This window comes from Mytilus edulis, chromosome 9, assembly GCF_963676685.1.
Source record: "Mytilus edulis chromosome 9, xbMytEdul2.2, whole genome shotgun sequence".
Classification (NCBI taxonomy): domain Eukaryota; kingdom Metazoa; phylum Mollusca; class Bivalvia; order Mytilida; family Mytilidae; genus Mytilus; species Mytilus edulis.
The window spans coordinates 65,577,171-65,594,666 of record NC_092352.1 but is presented as its reverse complement, the minus strand read 5'-3'; the positions used below and the strand labels follow the sequence as shown (position 1 = coordinate 65,594,666).

Sequence of the window (17,496 nt, the reverse complement as noted above, 5' to 3'; positions counted from 1 at the left end):
AACAAGAAGACCTAATTTATGTGAAAAATAAAAACCTATATATATATGTAACACAGCAACAAAGGACAACCACTGAAATACAGGCTCCTGACTTGGGACAAGCACATAAAGAATGTGGCGGGGTTAAACATGTTAGCAGGGGCCCAACCCTCCCCAACATGGGACAGTGGTGTTTATACATTTAACTGTACAACATAAAAATATTCAAGAATCACCAGATAAAAAATCTTCTTACTTGAAAGAAATGCAATCACATTGACTTTCAAATGTAATTAATTGCATTACAATTACATTTTATATCCAAAGACATGTTAGAGCTACATGTATATATCATTAAGAATAAAATCATAAATGAAAACAATCTACATTAACAGGCTATTATTTGAAAATGGAATTATTTTTAATTATGGAATTCGTATAATTTCTTGTGTTTAAATTTTTTTATAAATTCCATGTTTATTTTGTATTATGATCTTTTGAGCGGTTAATAACACTTTCCATACAATGTATTTTGGTTAGATAGTGTTGTGCGCGGCACAGTCATTCTATTGAAAAATATATACTATTTTCTTTGTAATAGAAAGTGTTGTGCGCAGCACAGAACATTTCAGTACAGAATAATCATGGAATTTATTAAAAATTTCAATAACAACAAATCAAGCAAATTCCATAGTTAAAAATAATTCCAAGTTCAAATAATAGACTGTTATTTGTACATGTTGTATAATAGAATGCACTCATACATACATGACATACAATGTATATACTGGTACCTTCACTTTTTAGAAATGAAAACATTTGAACAACATTCATGACATTTGTTCAGAAAAAAAACATTATTGTTACATGTAATCACTATCATGACCATTGGATATCTTTTTTCTTAGAAAAGAATTTATAAATTTTGTATAATTAAGATTTTTTTCTTTAAATTTTAAGTGTCTACTAAACATGCTAAAAATGTTATTTTATATTTTAAAGGTTTTCTGATGTATTTCATCAGGGACTTTCTTAGTATAGAAAGTCCCTGACCTCATGTGATATTATAAGTAACTTTAATTTTTTATATAAATAAGGCCGTTAGTTTTCTCGTTTGAATTGTTTTACATTGTCTTATCAGGGCCTTTTATAGCTGAATATGCGGTATGGGCTTTGCTCATTGTTGAAGGCCATACGTAGCTGTGGAACCGTAGCTCTTAGGTTCTTATGTTATTTTTTGACTATTTGCGGACCATCTACGGTTCCGCAGCTAGGCCATACGGTGACCTATAGTTGTTAATGTCTGTGTCATTTTGGTCTCTTGTAGACAGTTGTCTCATTGGCAATCATACCACATCTTCTTTTTTATATTAAATTCCGTTTATTACACAAGAGTAATGGAAGTATTTTCAACACTTAAAAATTCATTGTTTTCTAACAAGTTAAAAATTGTAAAATTGTCAAATATATTGGACTGCATTCTTGTATGTTTTGACTGCATGTTGTATTCAAAATTTTGTAGAAAGAGTTAAAATAAAATGTGAATGATTTATGATAGTTCATACGCGTGTAACCAATGTAACCAATGTAACCATTATGTCAATGGGGGTTACAAAACAAGATACCTATATTTGGAAGCAGGACAAGTTGCCCCACTGGCAAGTCGCCCCACACCTAGTCGCCCCACTTTTTCACCAACTCGCCCCACTTTAAAAAAAAACGCCCCAACCTGGATCACCAACTCGCCCCACTTTTTAAAAAATCGCCCCACATGTGAAATTGGTTAAATCATGTTTAATATAACTCCTGCCAACTCGCCCCACTTAATGGAAAACGGTAATATTTAGATATAAAATTAAAATATAAAAACTCGCCCCACTTAAAAATAATTTTCGTATTATTGAAGAATAACTGTATTTTATTGTATCATAATGCAATATATCATAATACTTAACGGATTTCAATTAACAGCAATTTGTTATCATAGCAATTACCAGATTGATTACTTTTGTCTCTGAATTTAGAATAATTCAACACTAACGAGCAATCAGAGAAAGGCAAATGTTTCTTTCAAGTAAATATCAAAGAGAATGCCTATTCATTCATTTACCATAAGCGTGTGTCGTGTTTTTGTTAGTAAAAGTAGTCAAAACAGGTTTTGTTGTTGTTGACAAATTGATTGGTAAGTTTTGTCTATGGTTTGAAATCAAACAAAAATGAGACATTTATGGCTTGGTATTAAAATTATAAAAAGCAAAATAACCTTTGACATGCATTTACTATGTCTACTGTGTATCCTTGTGTTGTGTGTGACGTGCACGTGCGTCCCAGACAGGAGGCACTGCAGGTGTGATTCTTGTGACCGGTGGCAGCATCGTACTTGCAATTCTGGTAAGTCTTTATAGTTATACTTTATTTACTTTACATTGTACTGATGAGGTTACGGCTTTAGAAACTTACATAGTATTGTTTTTTTATATGAGTATCATTCATGTTAATAAATATTTGTTAAAGCATTAAATATTATTCATTAAACGCCAACTAGAAATAAATATTTAAAAAATATCTTTAAATAAACTAGATTTCTTAAAGATATTTATCACAAGGATTTTTATAGTGCCTATCTAATAAACTTAAAACATTATTAAATTATTACCTTTACAATGTAATGTAGAATCATCTGCATATAAATCTATTAATGAATTTTCTATATTAAGTGGTAAATCATTAATATATAAAATAAATAACAGAAGGCCCAGGGTAGAACCTTGTGGTACCCCCATTTTTATGCATTTAGTATTAGACATGACGTTATTGACCTTTATTTGTTGGCTTCGTTCAAACAAGTATGACTTAAACCATTCTAGTGTACAATTTGAAACATTATAGTACATGTATTAATTTTTTTCAATAAAACTATTTGACTAACAAGATCAAAATCTTTCTTTAAATCTAAAAATATAACTCCGTTTATCTCTCCATTATCTATATTTTCTTACCATTCATCTACTAATTTAGTAAGTGCAGGAGTACACGAATTTTTAGGTCTGAAACCTGACTGTAGTATTAAGAAGATCATTACGTAAGTGGGGATAGTTTGTAGCCTTTAACTCTATTCATACTTGTACTATTCATAAGTGGGGCTAGTTGACATTCACGTTACTGAAATATTAATACTCACTTCTTACTGCTATATTAAAAAAAAGGAATAATATAAGAAGTTTCTATAAGGTTTTCAATGGGATAGCAAATAAGTGGGGCGAGTTGGCAGGAGTATTAAATATTTACGGAATTTAACTTATATACAACGGGATAACATCTTTTTCCATAAGTGGGGCGAGTTGGCAGGAGTAATATTTACGGAATTTAACTTATATACATCTGGATAACATCTTTTTCCATAAGTGGGGCGAGCTGGCATTACTACATTCATCCTGGTTAATAATATAATATAAATCTAGAGATTATCGTTTTCTTTCAAGTGGGGCGAGTTGGCAGGAGTAATATTCACGGAATAACATCTTTTTCCATAAGTGGGGCGAGTTGGCATTAATACATTCATCCTGGTTAATAATGTATTATCGTTTTCTATAAGTGGGGCGAGTTGGCAGGAGTAATATTTACGGAATTTAAGTTATATACAACGGGATAACATCTTTTTCCATGAGTGGGGCGAGTTGACTTTACTACATTCATCCTGGTTATTAATATGTTAATCTAGATTTTATCGTTTTCCATTCAGTGGGGCGAGTTTTCAGGAGTAATATTAACGGGATTTAACACATTTCACAAGTGGGGCGATTTTTTAAAAAGTGGGGCGAGTTGGTGATCCAGGTTGGGGCGGTTTTTTTTAAAGTGGGGCGAGTTGGTGAAAAAGTGGGGCGACTTGTCATGGATTCAGCATTGAACAGGTGCACATTTTGTGCCTTATATGAAAATAAACGTATGAAACTTAGTTTAAAAAAAGCTTACAGTGTTTGACTGTTTGTAATTACTTGTTTTAGTTTTATTTGCAACATAGAACTAAGTCAGTCATAACATAGCTAGAGCTTAACTTTTGAAACGTTTACCATAATAAACAGTTACCTCAACTGTTAGTTGTAACTGGCTGAAGATGGAATTTCCAGGTTTTATTCGTTCCCAAAGCGTTGCATAAATAAAATACAAATATTTAAAAAAATAACAAAAAATGAAAACTCACTTTAATGTCTTTAATATATTTTAGCTTCAAAACCAAAATTAACATCACATTTTATACATGTATGAACAAATAAATTGCTCAACAAAATAGTTTATCCGGCCGGACTGATCGACTTATTTTAGAGCCTCCCTATATCTCTAGACTTTTCCATCAGTTTTCTTTTCTCTGGAGTTTACCTTGTTTGGATTTTGCTTTTGCAATCACAGCTTCTCACAAGCATGGTAAAAGAACAATTCAGAGAAACAGATGTAGCAAAGAAGATGTCAGTTCCTTCTATGAATAATTAGATTAATTAAGACCCAATCCTCCTTAAACCTGGTACAGGGTCCGTGTATATCTGCGTCCATTCGTTTTTCGTTTTGAAATATCAAAAACAAAAAACAAAAAACGAAAGTGTTTTCATTTTTCGTTTTTGATTTCATAAAAACCAAAATGAAAATCGAAAGTGTTTTCATTTTTCGTTTTTGATCTCTTAAAAACCAAAATGAAAAACAAAAGTGTTTTCGTTTTTCGTTTTTGATTTGACCAAGGATTTGTATAGTGAGACTCACTATACAAATCCTTGATTTGACAAACAAAAAACGAAAAACAAAAGTATTTTCATTTTTCAATTTTGATTTCTCAAAAACTAAAATCGAAAAATGAAAGTGTTTTCATTTTTCATTTTTTATTTCACAAAAACAAAAAACGAAAGTGTATTTATGTTATCTTTCCAACACAGTTTAATTGTCATTCCAAAAATGACAATGTTGTCATTTGTAATTCATTTAAAGGTCGTTAAAGTATACATGCACAGCGGTTGTCAGATCAATACTACTTTAATCGAAGATAATGTCGACGGATGCAAAAGTCTTTATCAATCTAAACAATAAGGGTGCGTGATCTTTACTTTTAAGTTTGGAGAGGTTAATCTAAGATGATAATATTGTAGTGTAACTAGCCTCTTTTACAAATAAAGCAAACTATATATTGTTGGCGCGGGAAGGGCTCAAGGACTCCAGAAGAACTGGAAAAAATTATACAAAATCTTTCACACCCTTTCTTAATCTAAAGCGCAAGTTTTAATTTATCTATCTATTATGTTCTTGTCTCGGAGAAAAATGTATAGATACAGTGTAAGACTTTTAGTATTTACATGTATGAACAATATCAAAAGACATATGTAGGATGATGAAAAAAATAATATAATCCACAAAGTCAAGTGTGTGGCTATTGTTAGTTTAAACATATTTATTAATAGTGGATTGGAAATTTTCTCACCGGAACGGTGATCGAACCAGGAACTTATGTTTTTGTATAGTCCGATGCACTAACCTATGTTACTCTTGTATAATGAGGAACAATGGTCTACAATGTAGTTCCTCGTTGAAGACCCTCCAGCTCCTTTCAAGATGAAGAACAGGCATAAAAGCCCTGTTCATTAAACATTTGTATTTTTTCTATATATTGTGTGCGATTTTGTCCCGTGTACATTTACTCCACATCTCTTTATTTTCTATTTCGGACCTGGACACGGCTCAATGCTAGTTTAGACCTCCAATGTTAAAGGTCATATGTTTTTTTTTTAAATTATATGATGTCGTGGGATTGGGATTTTTAGCTTTAATGTAAACCATGTCAGGTTTTTAACTTGTATTTACAGCAAAGATAGCCAGTTTTGTGTTTTGTAATATACTGTAACAGTTAGATTTTACTTGTCCGGTCGCATCGGAACTTCTCAAAACATCTTCCGAACAATATCTGGACGTCGATTTCGTGGGCATGTACAATTGCTAAACCACACTTGAACGTTCTTTAGTCCTCGTAGATCTATTCCAACTTGAAGTATTTTTGAGTCTACGACAAGCAGAATATGATATTTTATACCATTAAATATTGAAGCCATAGTCATGAAGATCGATTACTTGATTGATGTTCCGTTAACGTAGCCGCAGAACAAAAACGCGAGTGCTACTTTTGAATATTTCTACAATTTTAAGTAGTTTTCCACTCACATACACAATAATATTTTCAACATTTATTAAAATTTTTTTTTTTTACACTTTTTAACTTTTATGTTGTTTTAAAATATCAATTTGACTTGAATTTGGGATCCTACTAACATGTTTAACCCCGCCACATTCAAAATGTATGTGCCTGTCCCAAGTCAGGAGCCTGTAATTCAGTGGTTGTCGTTTGTTTATGTGTTACATTTTTGCTTTTCGTAATTTAGTTTTCTTGTTTGAATTGTTTTACATTGTCATTTCGGGGCCTTTTATATCTGACTATGCGGTATGGGCTTTGCTCATTGTTGAAGGCCGTACGATGACCTATAGTTGATAATTTCTGTGTTACATGTATGTTGGTCTCTTGTGGAGAGTTGTCTCATTGACAATCATAGATTACCACATCTTCTTTTTTTATATTTATATCAGTATATCAAATAAACATGTATATACCAAGCTAAGTCAGTTCATATCTTTTTTTTCGTCTGACTATACAAAAGGCGAGGAGAGCTACTTAATAGATCAGGTTTTTCGTAATTTAGTTTTCTTGTTTGAATTGTTTTTCATTGTCATTTCGGGGCCTTTTATATCTGACTATGCGGTATGGGCTTTGCTCATTGTTGAAGGCCGTACGATGACCTATAGTTGATAATTTCTGTGTTACATGTATGTTGGTCTCTTGTGGAGAGTTGTCTCATTGACAATCATACCAACATCTTCTTTTTTATATTTATATCAGTATATCAAATAAACATGTATATACCAAGCTAAGTCAGTTCATACCTTGTTTTTCGTCTGACTATACAAAAGGCGAGGAGAGCTACTTAATAGATCAGGTTGACTGATAAGCTGTCTATATAAAGTAATGGGACAATGCATGGCATGAAGACATCACCAAATCACCGTATGCAATACTCAAAAAGATATCCAGAGCTTACCATATAGTCATCAACTACCCACCAACAGGCCGTGAGCTTTGGTTGGCTCTTAACTCAAATCCAAGAGCACAGCAAAATGTCAAAATATTCTATTCAAACTGGGTGACCTGGGAGAAAAACATTGAAATTTTCCAAAGAAACACACACACCCCTCAACTTTTAATAAGGAGATTTGGTATTAATGCAAATGAGTCAACTATCCAACAAAGTTCAAATGTAGTGGATGTGAGCAATTATATATAGGCAACCATATAATCTTCAACAATGAGAAAAAACATACGTTATTGTCGGCTACAATAGTCCATGAATTGAAAAATATGAAACAGTTCAATTGAGAAAAATAACAGCCTATTTTAAAACAACATGAATTACGAAATACACATATAAAAGACATCAACAAACGAAAACCATTGAACTGCATGTTCCTGAGTTGGAGCAGGCACATGCAATATATTGTGGCGTTTAACATGCTTGTAAACAGCCGGGACAGTTTTGTTACATCACAGCATAAGAACAAACTATACAAATCAGTGGAAAAGGGCTTAACGTATGAGATCGATACAAAACAGAAGGGAAAAAAGGTCTAACAAAAACACATACCGAATGTGGCAGGGTATTTTTACCTCGTTTTCAAACAATCAAAGTACTGAAGTACTGAACATCGAATGACTGCAAGTTCTTTTGGATTGTCACAAGCACTTGTCTCAGAAAAAAATCACATCTCTATACTTGAAAGTGAAGTTAAATATGTACAGATATATTTTTTTTTGAAACTCAGTACACATATTCTATATCATATGATCTTTTTAATTTCAATGCCAAATATAGAGTTCTGACCCTCAATTCCACGGTCCACTAGACATGGAAAATGATTGTGCTAGTGGGGCATTTATGTGGTATGGACACATTCTTATTCAAATCCTGTATTAAAGAAGTCAGTAAATTTACTACAGATAACACTACATTTGTAAATTACACGAACTAATCTAATCAAAATGTATATCTCTAATTTCGTAATACTTATGTGTATGAGAAAATTAATATATATATTAATTTTAATAAGATTGTTGAACGAACGCGTTCAATCTTAAGATTTTATTCTTGTCATTTTTTCCGACCGAGCAGAGCGAGTCGAAAACAATTAAAAAGATGTCTTTCAAGCCAAAGTTAATATGTTTGCTATACACACATATGATTTTATTTAACTTGGTTATCAATTGTTAATCAAAAATACAGTCCTAGATAATAAAAAATCATGAAATATTTGGTCTAGTAATAAAAAAATAACGCAAAAAACAGTAGTTGTCGTTTGTTGATGTCGTTCTCGCTTCTCGTTTTTTAGCTCACCTGACCCGAAGTGTCAAGTGAGCTTTTCTTATATCTTGGCGTCCGTCGTCCGTCGTCGTAACTTTTACAAAAATCTTCTCCTCTAAAACTACTGAGCCAAATTCAACCAAACTTAGCCACCATCATCATTGGGATATCTAGTATAACAAATGTGTCCGGTGACCTTGCCAACTAACCAAGATGGTCGCCATGGATAAAAATAGAAAATAGGAGTAAAATGAAGATTTTGGCTTATATCTCAGAAATCAAAGCATTAAGAGCAAATCTGACATGGGTAAAATTGTTTAATAGGTCATTATCTATCTGCCCTGAAATTTTCAGATGCATCAGACAACCTGTTGTTATGTTGCTGCCCCTGAATTGGTAATTTTAAGAAAATTTTGCAGCTTTTGGTTATTTTCTTGAATATTATTACAGATATCGATATTTTTGATTGGGGTCTGGAGCTGGCATGTCAGTTACTGCTAGTAGTTCTTTGTTAATTTATGAATCATATTCGTTTTGTGTAGTTTCTTTTGTTTACTATTTTGTCATCGGACTCGGATTTCTTTTAAACTGAGTTTCTCTGTGCATATTGTTGTGTGTTTGATTATTCTACATGAGCTAGATATAATTGTATAGCGGGAGGGTTGAGATCTAACAAAGCATGTTTAGCCCCGCCGTATTTTTGCGCCTGTCCCAAGACAGTAGACTCTGATCTTTGTTATTTTTGTTATTTTTTTTTGTCTAAGTTAAGTGTGACGTCCATTTTTACATTACTAGTATATATTTTTATTTAGAGACCAGCTGAAGCCCGGATTTTCTCGTTGTGTTGAAGACTCGTTGGTGGCCTTCGGCTGTGCTCTTTGGTTAGGCTGACTGTTGTTTCTTTGACACATTTTTTTATTTTCATTCTCAATTTTATTGATTGATCAATTGATTGATTGATTGATTGATTCATTCATTCATTCAATCATTCATTGATCATTTTACTACAAGCAAAAGTCATGATCATTTGAGAATCCTTTATTTGTATTGTAGTGTTAATTTCACCAATGAAACTCGACATTAATGTTTGTCTTAATATTAAATTTCTTTGTAAACTCTAAAATTACCGTCTGATTATAATAAGACACGCAAGAATAAAAACAAATATTAGGCCTTCAATGTCTCAACCTTTTTTAATGTGAGTAACTTCATTGTTCGCTTAGATTTCGATTTTGGTATTGTTTTTGCAAGTTTCCATAAAAGATTTCCGGTAATTGTTCTGCATAAAACTCTATGGGAAAGCACATTAACTAAATTTTCCAAACGTTTATTGGAACCTAATGATTTGGCAAGGTGTTGCAACCTGTAATGTAAAAATGTTACAGCCGATTGCACTGAGTGTGTAGGCAAAGGTAGCCTATCCTTGGTTAGCTTGCTTGTATTATTAGGTTAGGTAAACTACCCTCCTTTAAGAGTAGACTAGTTCGACAAATAACCAATCAATCTGTCTGTAGGACTAGGCTCCTTCTACAGGAGGGTGGTATACCTTACCTAGTTACTTCATAGTTCAGCTAACAAACAAGCGATCCAAAGATATTACCTTTGTCTACACACTCAATGTAATCGGCTGTAATGAAAATGCGGAGTTTGTGAGACCAGGCTCAAGCAACCAGTCGGTAGCAGTCAGTTATCAAATATATAAAAACAAATATTGCATAAGACTCAAACGTACTTGAAATGTTTTTATTAATATATAACCACTATATCATCAGTTTTTAAAATTTCATTTCTGGTTTATTTAAGAATTGAATGCTTTTTTTTGTTACTTCATTGAGGTGTAAAGCGATGACCGAAATACATTTTGTATGAAAAGCGGAAGCGCTTCATTCAGAAAATGTACGCACGGCAACGCTTTTACAACCCTATGAAGTTACAAAAAGAAGTCAATATTTATAATTACATGTTTTAGCTAGGATCATGAAAACACGACTTTTATCAAGTTTTTATTAAATTCACCTTTGCACTTTATTGTGGGACATCGTGTCATCATGAATAATGATTTTCGTTGTGTAATGTAACATGAAATGTGCAGTTAGCCAATCAGAATAACGAATTATAATGAAACATACATCTTATGTTATTATTAGTTATATAAAGCCAAAATCAATCGCTTTCGATATATTACACAGCGTACTGTCCGCTTTACATTTTAAATAGTCAACACTTGGAGTGTTTATAGAATCGTAAATAATTATGATTTTTTTTACTGATGGCAAAATTGCACTATTGGGTGAAATAGCTTTCCTTATTATCGGCATCCTGTCAAATAGTTCATGAAAAGTAATAATGATTCTGCATTAAAAGAAAAGAAAGTTGCACTCGTGCTTTACCTTTTTTTGGCCACACAAAACTGTTTTTACAAAACATTCTACCTCTGAACTAGTGGATTTCGCTTAAATATGACTGGACAAAAGGTTTATTTTTTGTATTCAAAGTATGGTGGGCAAGTAAATTATTTATTAGCTTAAAAAAGATTGATCCGTGCTATAAATTAACTTGTAATTTTGATCAAGTAGGCCCTAGATCTCTAGCTTACGTTCTCACCTAGAGCAGATAAAAGTATTTCCGCAGAATTTTTTTATTAACTGTAAGGTAAGGGTTTTTGTAGGGTATACGACCTCAACTTTAGACCTACTTTGGAAAAAAAACTAAGCAGAACAACACCCTGGATTTTTCTACTGTAGACCCAAGCTACCCAGCTTCCCTTTGCACCTAGTGAGGACAATTTTTATTACATTTTCGGTAAGGATGGGGTTCGGTGTTCGACCCCAACTTTGGACCTATCTATGAAAAAAAATAAGCTAAACAGCAACCTTGATTTTTTTCTCCAGCAGACATCAGCTACCAAGCTCCCCTTTACACATTGTTCGGACAGAAGTATTTCCGTAGACATTTGTTTATTAACTTTTATGTAATGATGGGGTAGGGTGGGTAACTGCGGTTCACTTGAAAATTTTTAACAGGGACTCCAATGTGGTGCGGTCTATGCAGAACAATTACCGGAAATCTATGGTAGTTTGCAAAATAATAGTCTTTTTTTATAATGTGATATGTAAAATGTTGGTAAATAATGAAAGCATGCTTCTGAATTAATAAACATAGAAATAAAGAGAAACCATATGAAAACCAATAGCAATCTCCCAGAGACAAACTAACGTTCATTAAGGCAACTAGTATGATGGTCTGGATTCGGGGTCCTTAATTTCTGTATTCTGTGATATTTTATGCCATATTTCTCTATTCTTTATACTTTTTGATAATTATTCTCTTATCATTACATTTTAACACCATTATTCTAGCTATTTTATTTATTTCTTGGTCCATTGTCTCAATTATTTATAATTTCTCAAAAATTAATACCTTATAGGCTCCTAATGACAAACCAATTTTATATCCCAGTTTGAATTGTGAAATTGCGGAAATTTTGAAAATTAAATCAAGCAAAATACATTATCTTCCTCGTAGTTCGTAAAATACTGGCAGATGGATCTTGGTCGGTCATCAATTCTAATAATCTTGGATCGACCTTTCTAAACTTAAAAGTAATAAAGTTCACGCATCCATATAGTTTAGATTGCCAAAGACTTTTGCATCCGTCGACATTATCTTCGATTAAAGTAGTATTGATCTGACAACCGCTGTGCATGTATACTTTAACGACCTTTAAATGAATGACAAATGACAACATTGTCATTTTTTGAATAACAATTAAACTGTGTTGGAAAAATAACATAAATACACTTTCGTTTTTTGTTTTTGTGAAATAAAAAATGAAAAATGAAAACACTTTCATTTTTCGATTTTAGTTTTTGAGAAATCAAAATTGAAAAATGAAAATTCTTTTGTTTTTCGTTTTTTGTTTGTGAAAGCAAAAACGAAAAACGAAAACACTTTTGTTTTTCAATTTGGTTTTTAAGAAATCAAAAACGAAAAATGAAAACACTTTCGTTTTTCGTTTGGGTTTTTAAGAAATCAAAAATGAAAAATGAAAACACTTTCGTTTTTCATTTTGGTTTTTATGAAATCAAAAACGAAAAATGAAAACACTTTCGTTTTTTGTTTTTTGTTTTTGATATTTCAAAACGAAAAACGAATGGACGCAGATATACACGGACCGTACAGACTACAGTAGTGTATACTGCAAAGTCTGTAACAGCAAAATATTGAAACCATTTTTAGAACAGAAAATCATATCAAATCAGTATTCTAATGCAATTATTTTGTATCAATGGTTCTGATTGGATGACAGTTAGCGTAAAATTCTCTATCTCCTTTTCTGTAACTAAGGAAGCCGACATTTTAAATTGCTGAATGTATTGACATGTAATTTCTACAATAATAAGCCAAAAAACTCGCATGTTGCACCTAAAATCTTCTTTTTATCAAATTTTATTACATTCTGAAGCAGCTCAGAAGCCAGAAAATGCCTGGTGTTTATGTTTGACACCATAAGCATACCTATGACCTCACCTAGTGTAAGGACCAAAGAAGATAACATCTTTTCGCGGAATTTTCTTTAATGAAGATTTTACACTTAAATAATGATTGAAATTTAATTATGAACTTGTTTTGCATTAGAATAGAGATAACTGTATTGTATTTGAAGTTTTACGGACATCCATCGGTAGTTTTACTGTCGCAAATACCTGTTTACCTGTCTCCGCTCAGCATCACCAGGTAAACTAAATTTGCGACAGTAAAACTACCGATGGACGCGTCCTTAAAGCTTCAAATACAATACAGTTATCTCTTAAATCAGAGACATATGAATTTTGTATATATGTCTCTGCAGTGAGTTAACATCAGTATGATGAAACTGACGAAGTAGAAGAAGAGTTATTTTCCTTATTCATTGGGTTACATTAATGACAGGACTTTTGCCCAGAATTTGTGACACTGACAGAATTATATGACTGGACCTGATATAAATACATGAAAAAGTCGAAACATTTTTGTTATTTGTTAGATTTTTTTTTAATGTTTCAAAATCTTTGAGATACTGAACTACATGTATATTTCATGAAAATCTAACAAAAAAAACCCCAAACACCAACTTTTGACCAAAATAAAACTTGACCTGAAGGATTTCACACTCACTGATGTAAGCTTTACACATATTGAATTGATTGACAAAAAGTGTTAATTTCTCTTTTGTTTTACAATATTTTTTCATGAAACTACAAAAATTGTGAGATGATTAAATATATTATATGAAATTTAAATTTTATGATTAAAGACAAATTTTTTCAACCGAAAAAGTTGACTGGACGGATTTCACATTCGCGATATATACGTTTTGAATATATTGAACTGATCAACACGAGTGTTAAGATTTCTTTTATTTGACAATATTGGTATATGCAACTAGCATAACTAAGAAATTTACGAGATCAATAAATATATTATATGTAAATATTAACTTTGTAGTAAAAGAAAATGTATTTCAACAAAAGTAGTTGATTGGATAGATTTTACATTGGCTGATGTACATTTTACATACATTGAACTGATTGACAAAAAGTGTTAATATTTCTTTTGTTTTTATACGACCCGCAAAAAATTTTGCAGTCGTATATCATGTATACATTGGTATTACATCATCGCCGGCGTCGTCGTCAGCGTCGTCCGAAGACGGATGGTTTCCGGATAATAACTTTTGTATGAGTAAATGGAAATCAATAAAATTTTAACACAATGTTAATAACCACAAAAGGCAGCTTGGGATTGATTTTGGGGGTTATGGTCCCTAAGGTGTAGGAATTAGGGGCCCAAAGGGGCCCAAAACAAGCATTTATCTAGTGTCAGGACAACTTTAGTATAAGTAAATAGAAATCAATAAAATTTTAACACAATGTTAATAACCACAAAAGGAAGCTTGGGATTGATTTTGGGGGTTATGGTCCCTAAGGTTTAGGAATTAGGGGCCCAAAGGGGCCCAAAACAAGCATTTATCTAGTGTCAGGAAAACTTTAGTATAAGTAAATAGAAATCAATAAAATTTTAACACAATGTTTATAACCACAAAAGGTAGCTTGGGATTGATTTTGGGGGTTATGGTCCCTAAGGTTTAGGAATAAGGGGCCCAAAGGGGCCCAAAACAAGCATTTATCTAGTGTCAGCACAATAAGTTGTGTATAAGTATTTCAATTGTTCTGAAATTGAACCACAATGTTTAATACCATAAGTAGAAGGTTGGGATATATTTTAAGGGTTATGGGGCAAACAGTCTAGGAATAAAGGGCAAACAAGGGGCCAAAAACAAGCATTGTTATACGACAGCAAAAATTTTAATTTTTTCGTCGTATATTGCTATCATGTTGAAGTCTTCGTCGTCTTCGTCCGAATACTTTTAGTTTTCGCACTCTAACTTTAGTAAAAGTGAATGGAAATCTATGAAATTTTAACACAAGGTTTATGACCACAAAAGGAAGGTTGGGATTGATTTTGGGAGTTTTGGTCCTAACATTTTAGGAATTAGGGGCCAAAAAGGGCCCAAATAAGCATTTTCTTGGTTTTCGCACTATAACTTTAGTTTAAGTAAATTGAAATCTATGAAATTTTGACACAAGGTTTATGACCACAAAAGGAAGGTTGGGATTGATTTTGGGAGATTTGGTTCCAACAGTTTAGGAATTAGGGGCCAAAAAAGGGCCCAAATAAGCATTATTCTTGGTTTTCGTACAATAAATTTAGTATAAGTTCATAGAAATCAATGAAATTTTAACACAAGGTTTATGAACACAAAAGAAAGGTTTGGATTGATTTTGGGAGTTTTGGTCCCAACAGTTTAGGAATTAGGGGCCAAAAAGGGGCCCAAATAAGCATTATTTTTGGTTTTCGCACCATTACTTAAGTATTAGTAAATAGAAATCTATGAAATTTAAACACAAGGTTTATGACCATAAAAGGAAGGTTGGGTTTAATTTTTGGAGGTTTGGTCCCAACAGTTTAGGAATAAGGGGCCCAAAGGGTTGAAATTGAACTTTGTTCGATTTCATCAAAAACTAAATAATTGGTGTTCTTTAATATGTAACTATGAATCTTCATGTAACTGTGTATGTAGATTCTTAATTTTTGGTCCCGTTTTCAAATTGGTCTCCATTAAGGTCCAAAGGGTCCAAAATTAAACTTAGTTTGATTTTAACAAAAATTGAATCCTTGGGGTTCTTTGATATGCTGAATCTAAAAATGTACTTAGATTTTTTATTATTGGCCCAGTTTTCAAGTTGGTCTACATTAAAGTCCAAAGGGTCCAAAATTAAACTAAGTTTGATTTTAACAAAATTGAATTATTGGGCTTTTTTGATATGCTGAATCTAAACATATACTTAGATTTTTGATTATGGGCCCAGTTTTCAAGTTGGTTCAAATCAGGATCCAAAATTATTATATTAAGTATTGTGCAATAGCAAGAAATTTTCAATTGCACAGTATTCAGCAATAGCAAGAAAATTTTCAATTGCACAGTATTGTGCAATAGCAAGCAAATTTCAATTGCACAGTATTGCGCAATAGCAAGAAATCTTCAAATGCATAGTTTTGTGCAATAGCAAATATTTTCAATTGCACAGTATTGCGCAATAGCAAGAAATATCTAATTGCACAATATTGTACAATAGCAAGAAATTTTCAATTGGAGTTATCTTTCTTTGTCCAGAATAGTAGTTGAATCAACTTAAATCATTGTTTTATACAATATATAATGTATATTCACTTTTACTACCAACTGATAAATTAAAACAATCTTTACCATTCAGCATGTTAAGTGATAACAAGCACTTTATTTTACATTTTAATATTTTATGATGTATTTAAATGAGTAGTTATTGTTAAACTCCATTAGGAATTTGAATTGAGATCAGTTTTGGAAAAAGGGAAAGGGGGATGTGAAAAAAATGGAGGGGGGGGGGGGGGGGGGGGTTGAAATTTTTCTCATTTCAGATTTCATAAATAAAAAGAAAATTTCTTCAAACATTTTTGAGAGGATTAATATTCAACAGCATAGTGAATTTCTCAAAGGCAAAAAAATATTTTAAGTTCATTAGACCACATTCATTCTGTGTCAGAAACCTATGCTGTGTCAACTATTTAATCACAATCTAAATTAAATAGGCCAGGACTTTTTAATTTGTTGGTTTACGGATCCGCCGACCCGATTTTGCCGATTTCCAGAATAAAAATAAAATTGACTTTTCATGCTTTTTTATTCCCGCCGACCCTAAGAAATGCATTATCCCTGAAAAATAATTAAAATAATTTTTTTTATGAAATGAAATGCATTTATCACTAAAAAATTGATAACACTTGCTGTTGTGAAAAAATAAAACTTCCAGTTTACGTTTTTAAATATAGACAAATCAATTATCATAATAACTGACCTTGAAATGTCGTTTGCACAAATAATTTTGCGGAACGAAACTTGTGTTTAAAACCAATTACACAATAAGTTCGTTTCCCTTATTTGTCATCAGTCTGTAAGATGCATCATCTCATAGAAATAGACTTGTCCAAATGTGGATAGGTTGAAGGCATCAAGTTGAAGTATTGAATATTAACAAATCATTTGGAATTTTCTTGTTTCATAGATAATAAAAAAAATTATCGTCCATTTGGATAAAAAACGGGAATGCGAGACAACAGATTGACCCGATAATCTCGTTTTTCCAATGGACGAGTCTATTAGGTTTTTGACACGTGTGTTGAAACTTATTTTCGTACGACGTATTTACATTTTTTTTCTTTATCAGTTTTCGTGCTTGAAGATCATTATTCAACAAGTTTTCTGGAATTGATTAAGAGCTACGCGAATCTATTTTTCTTGTTTCTGAAATGACGATTTAATTTCATCTTTGTCCGTGCACCCCCCTTTTTTTACTGTAACTTATTAGACAATGTCATGCGATGTTTATAACAGCTGAGCAATAATATTTTATTGAACTAAAATTTAAGAAATGATGATAAAATGGCATAACAAACATATTGTTAGAAAGGTGAAATATATATTGATTTTGCATATTTT

At 32.1% G+C, this 17,496-nt stretch overlaps 2 protein-coding genes across 3 annotated transcripts in view; one reads left to right on the top strand and one right to left on the bottom strand.

Annotated features, from left to right (window-relative positions):
- LOC139488820 (vitamin K-dependent gamma-carboxylase-like) overlaps positions 1–4,170 on the bottom strand; it is a 70,705-nt gene extending 66,535 nt beyond the window's left edge. For both annotated transcript variants that reach the window (XM_071274753.1, XM_071274754.1), the window contains exon 1: positions 4,066–4,170. The gene's annotated coding sequence lies outside the window, so the exon portion shown is untranslated. The remainder of the gene's footprint in view (positions 1–4,065) is intronic.
- Positions 4,171–4,341: 171 nt separating this feature from the next.
- The window catches only part of LOC139488877 (DNA-directed RNA polymerase III subunit RPC1-like), an 81,635-nt gene continuing 68,480 nt past the window's right edge, over positions 4,342–17,496 (top strand). The window contains exon 1 of the mRNA XM_071274829.1: positions 4,342–4,442. Coding sequence (XP_071130930.1) covers positions 4,399–4,442 — 44 coding nt within the window. The 5' untranslated portion in view covers positions 4,342–4,398. The remainder of the gene's footprint in view (positions 4,443–17,496) is intronic.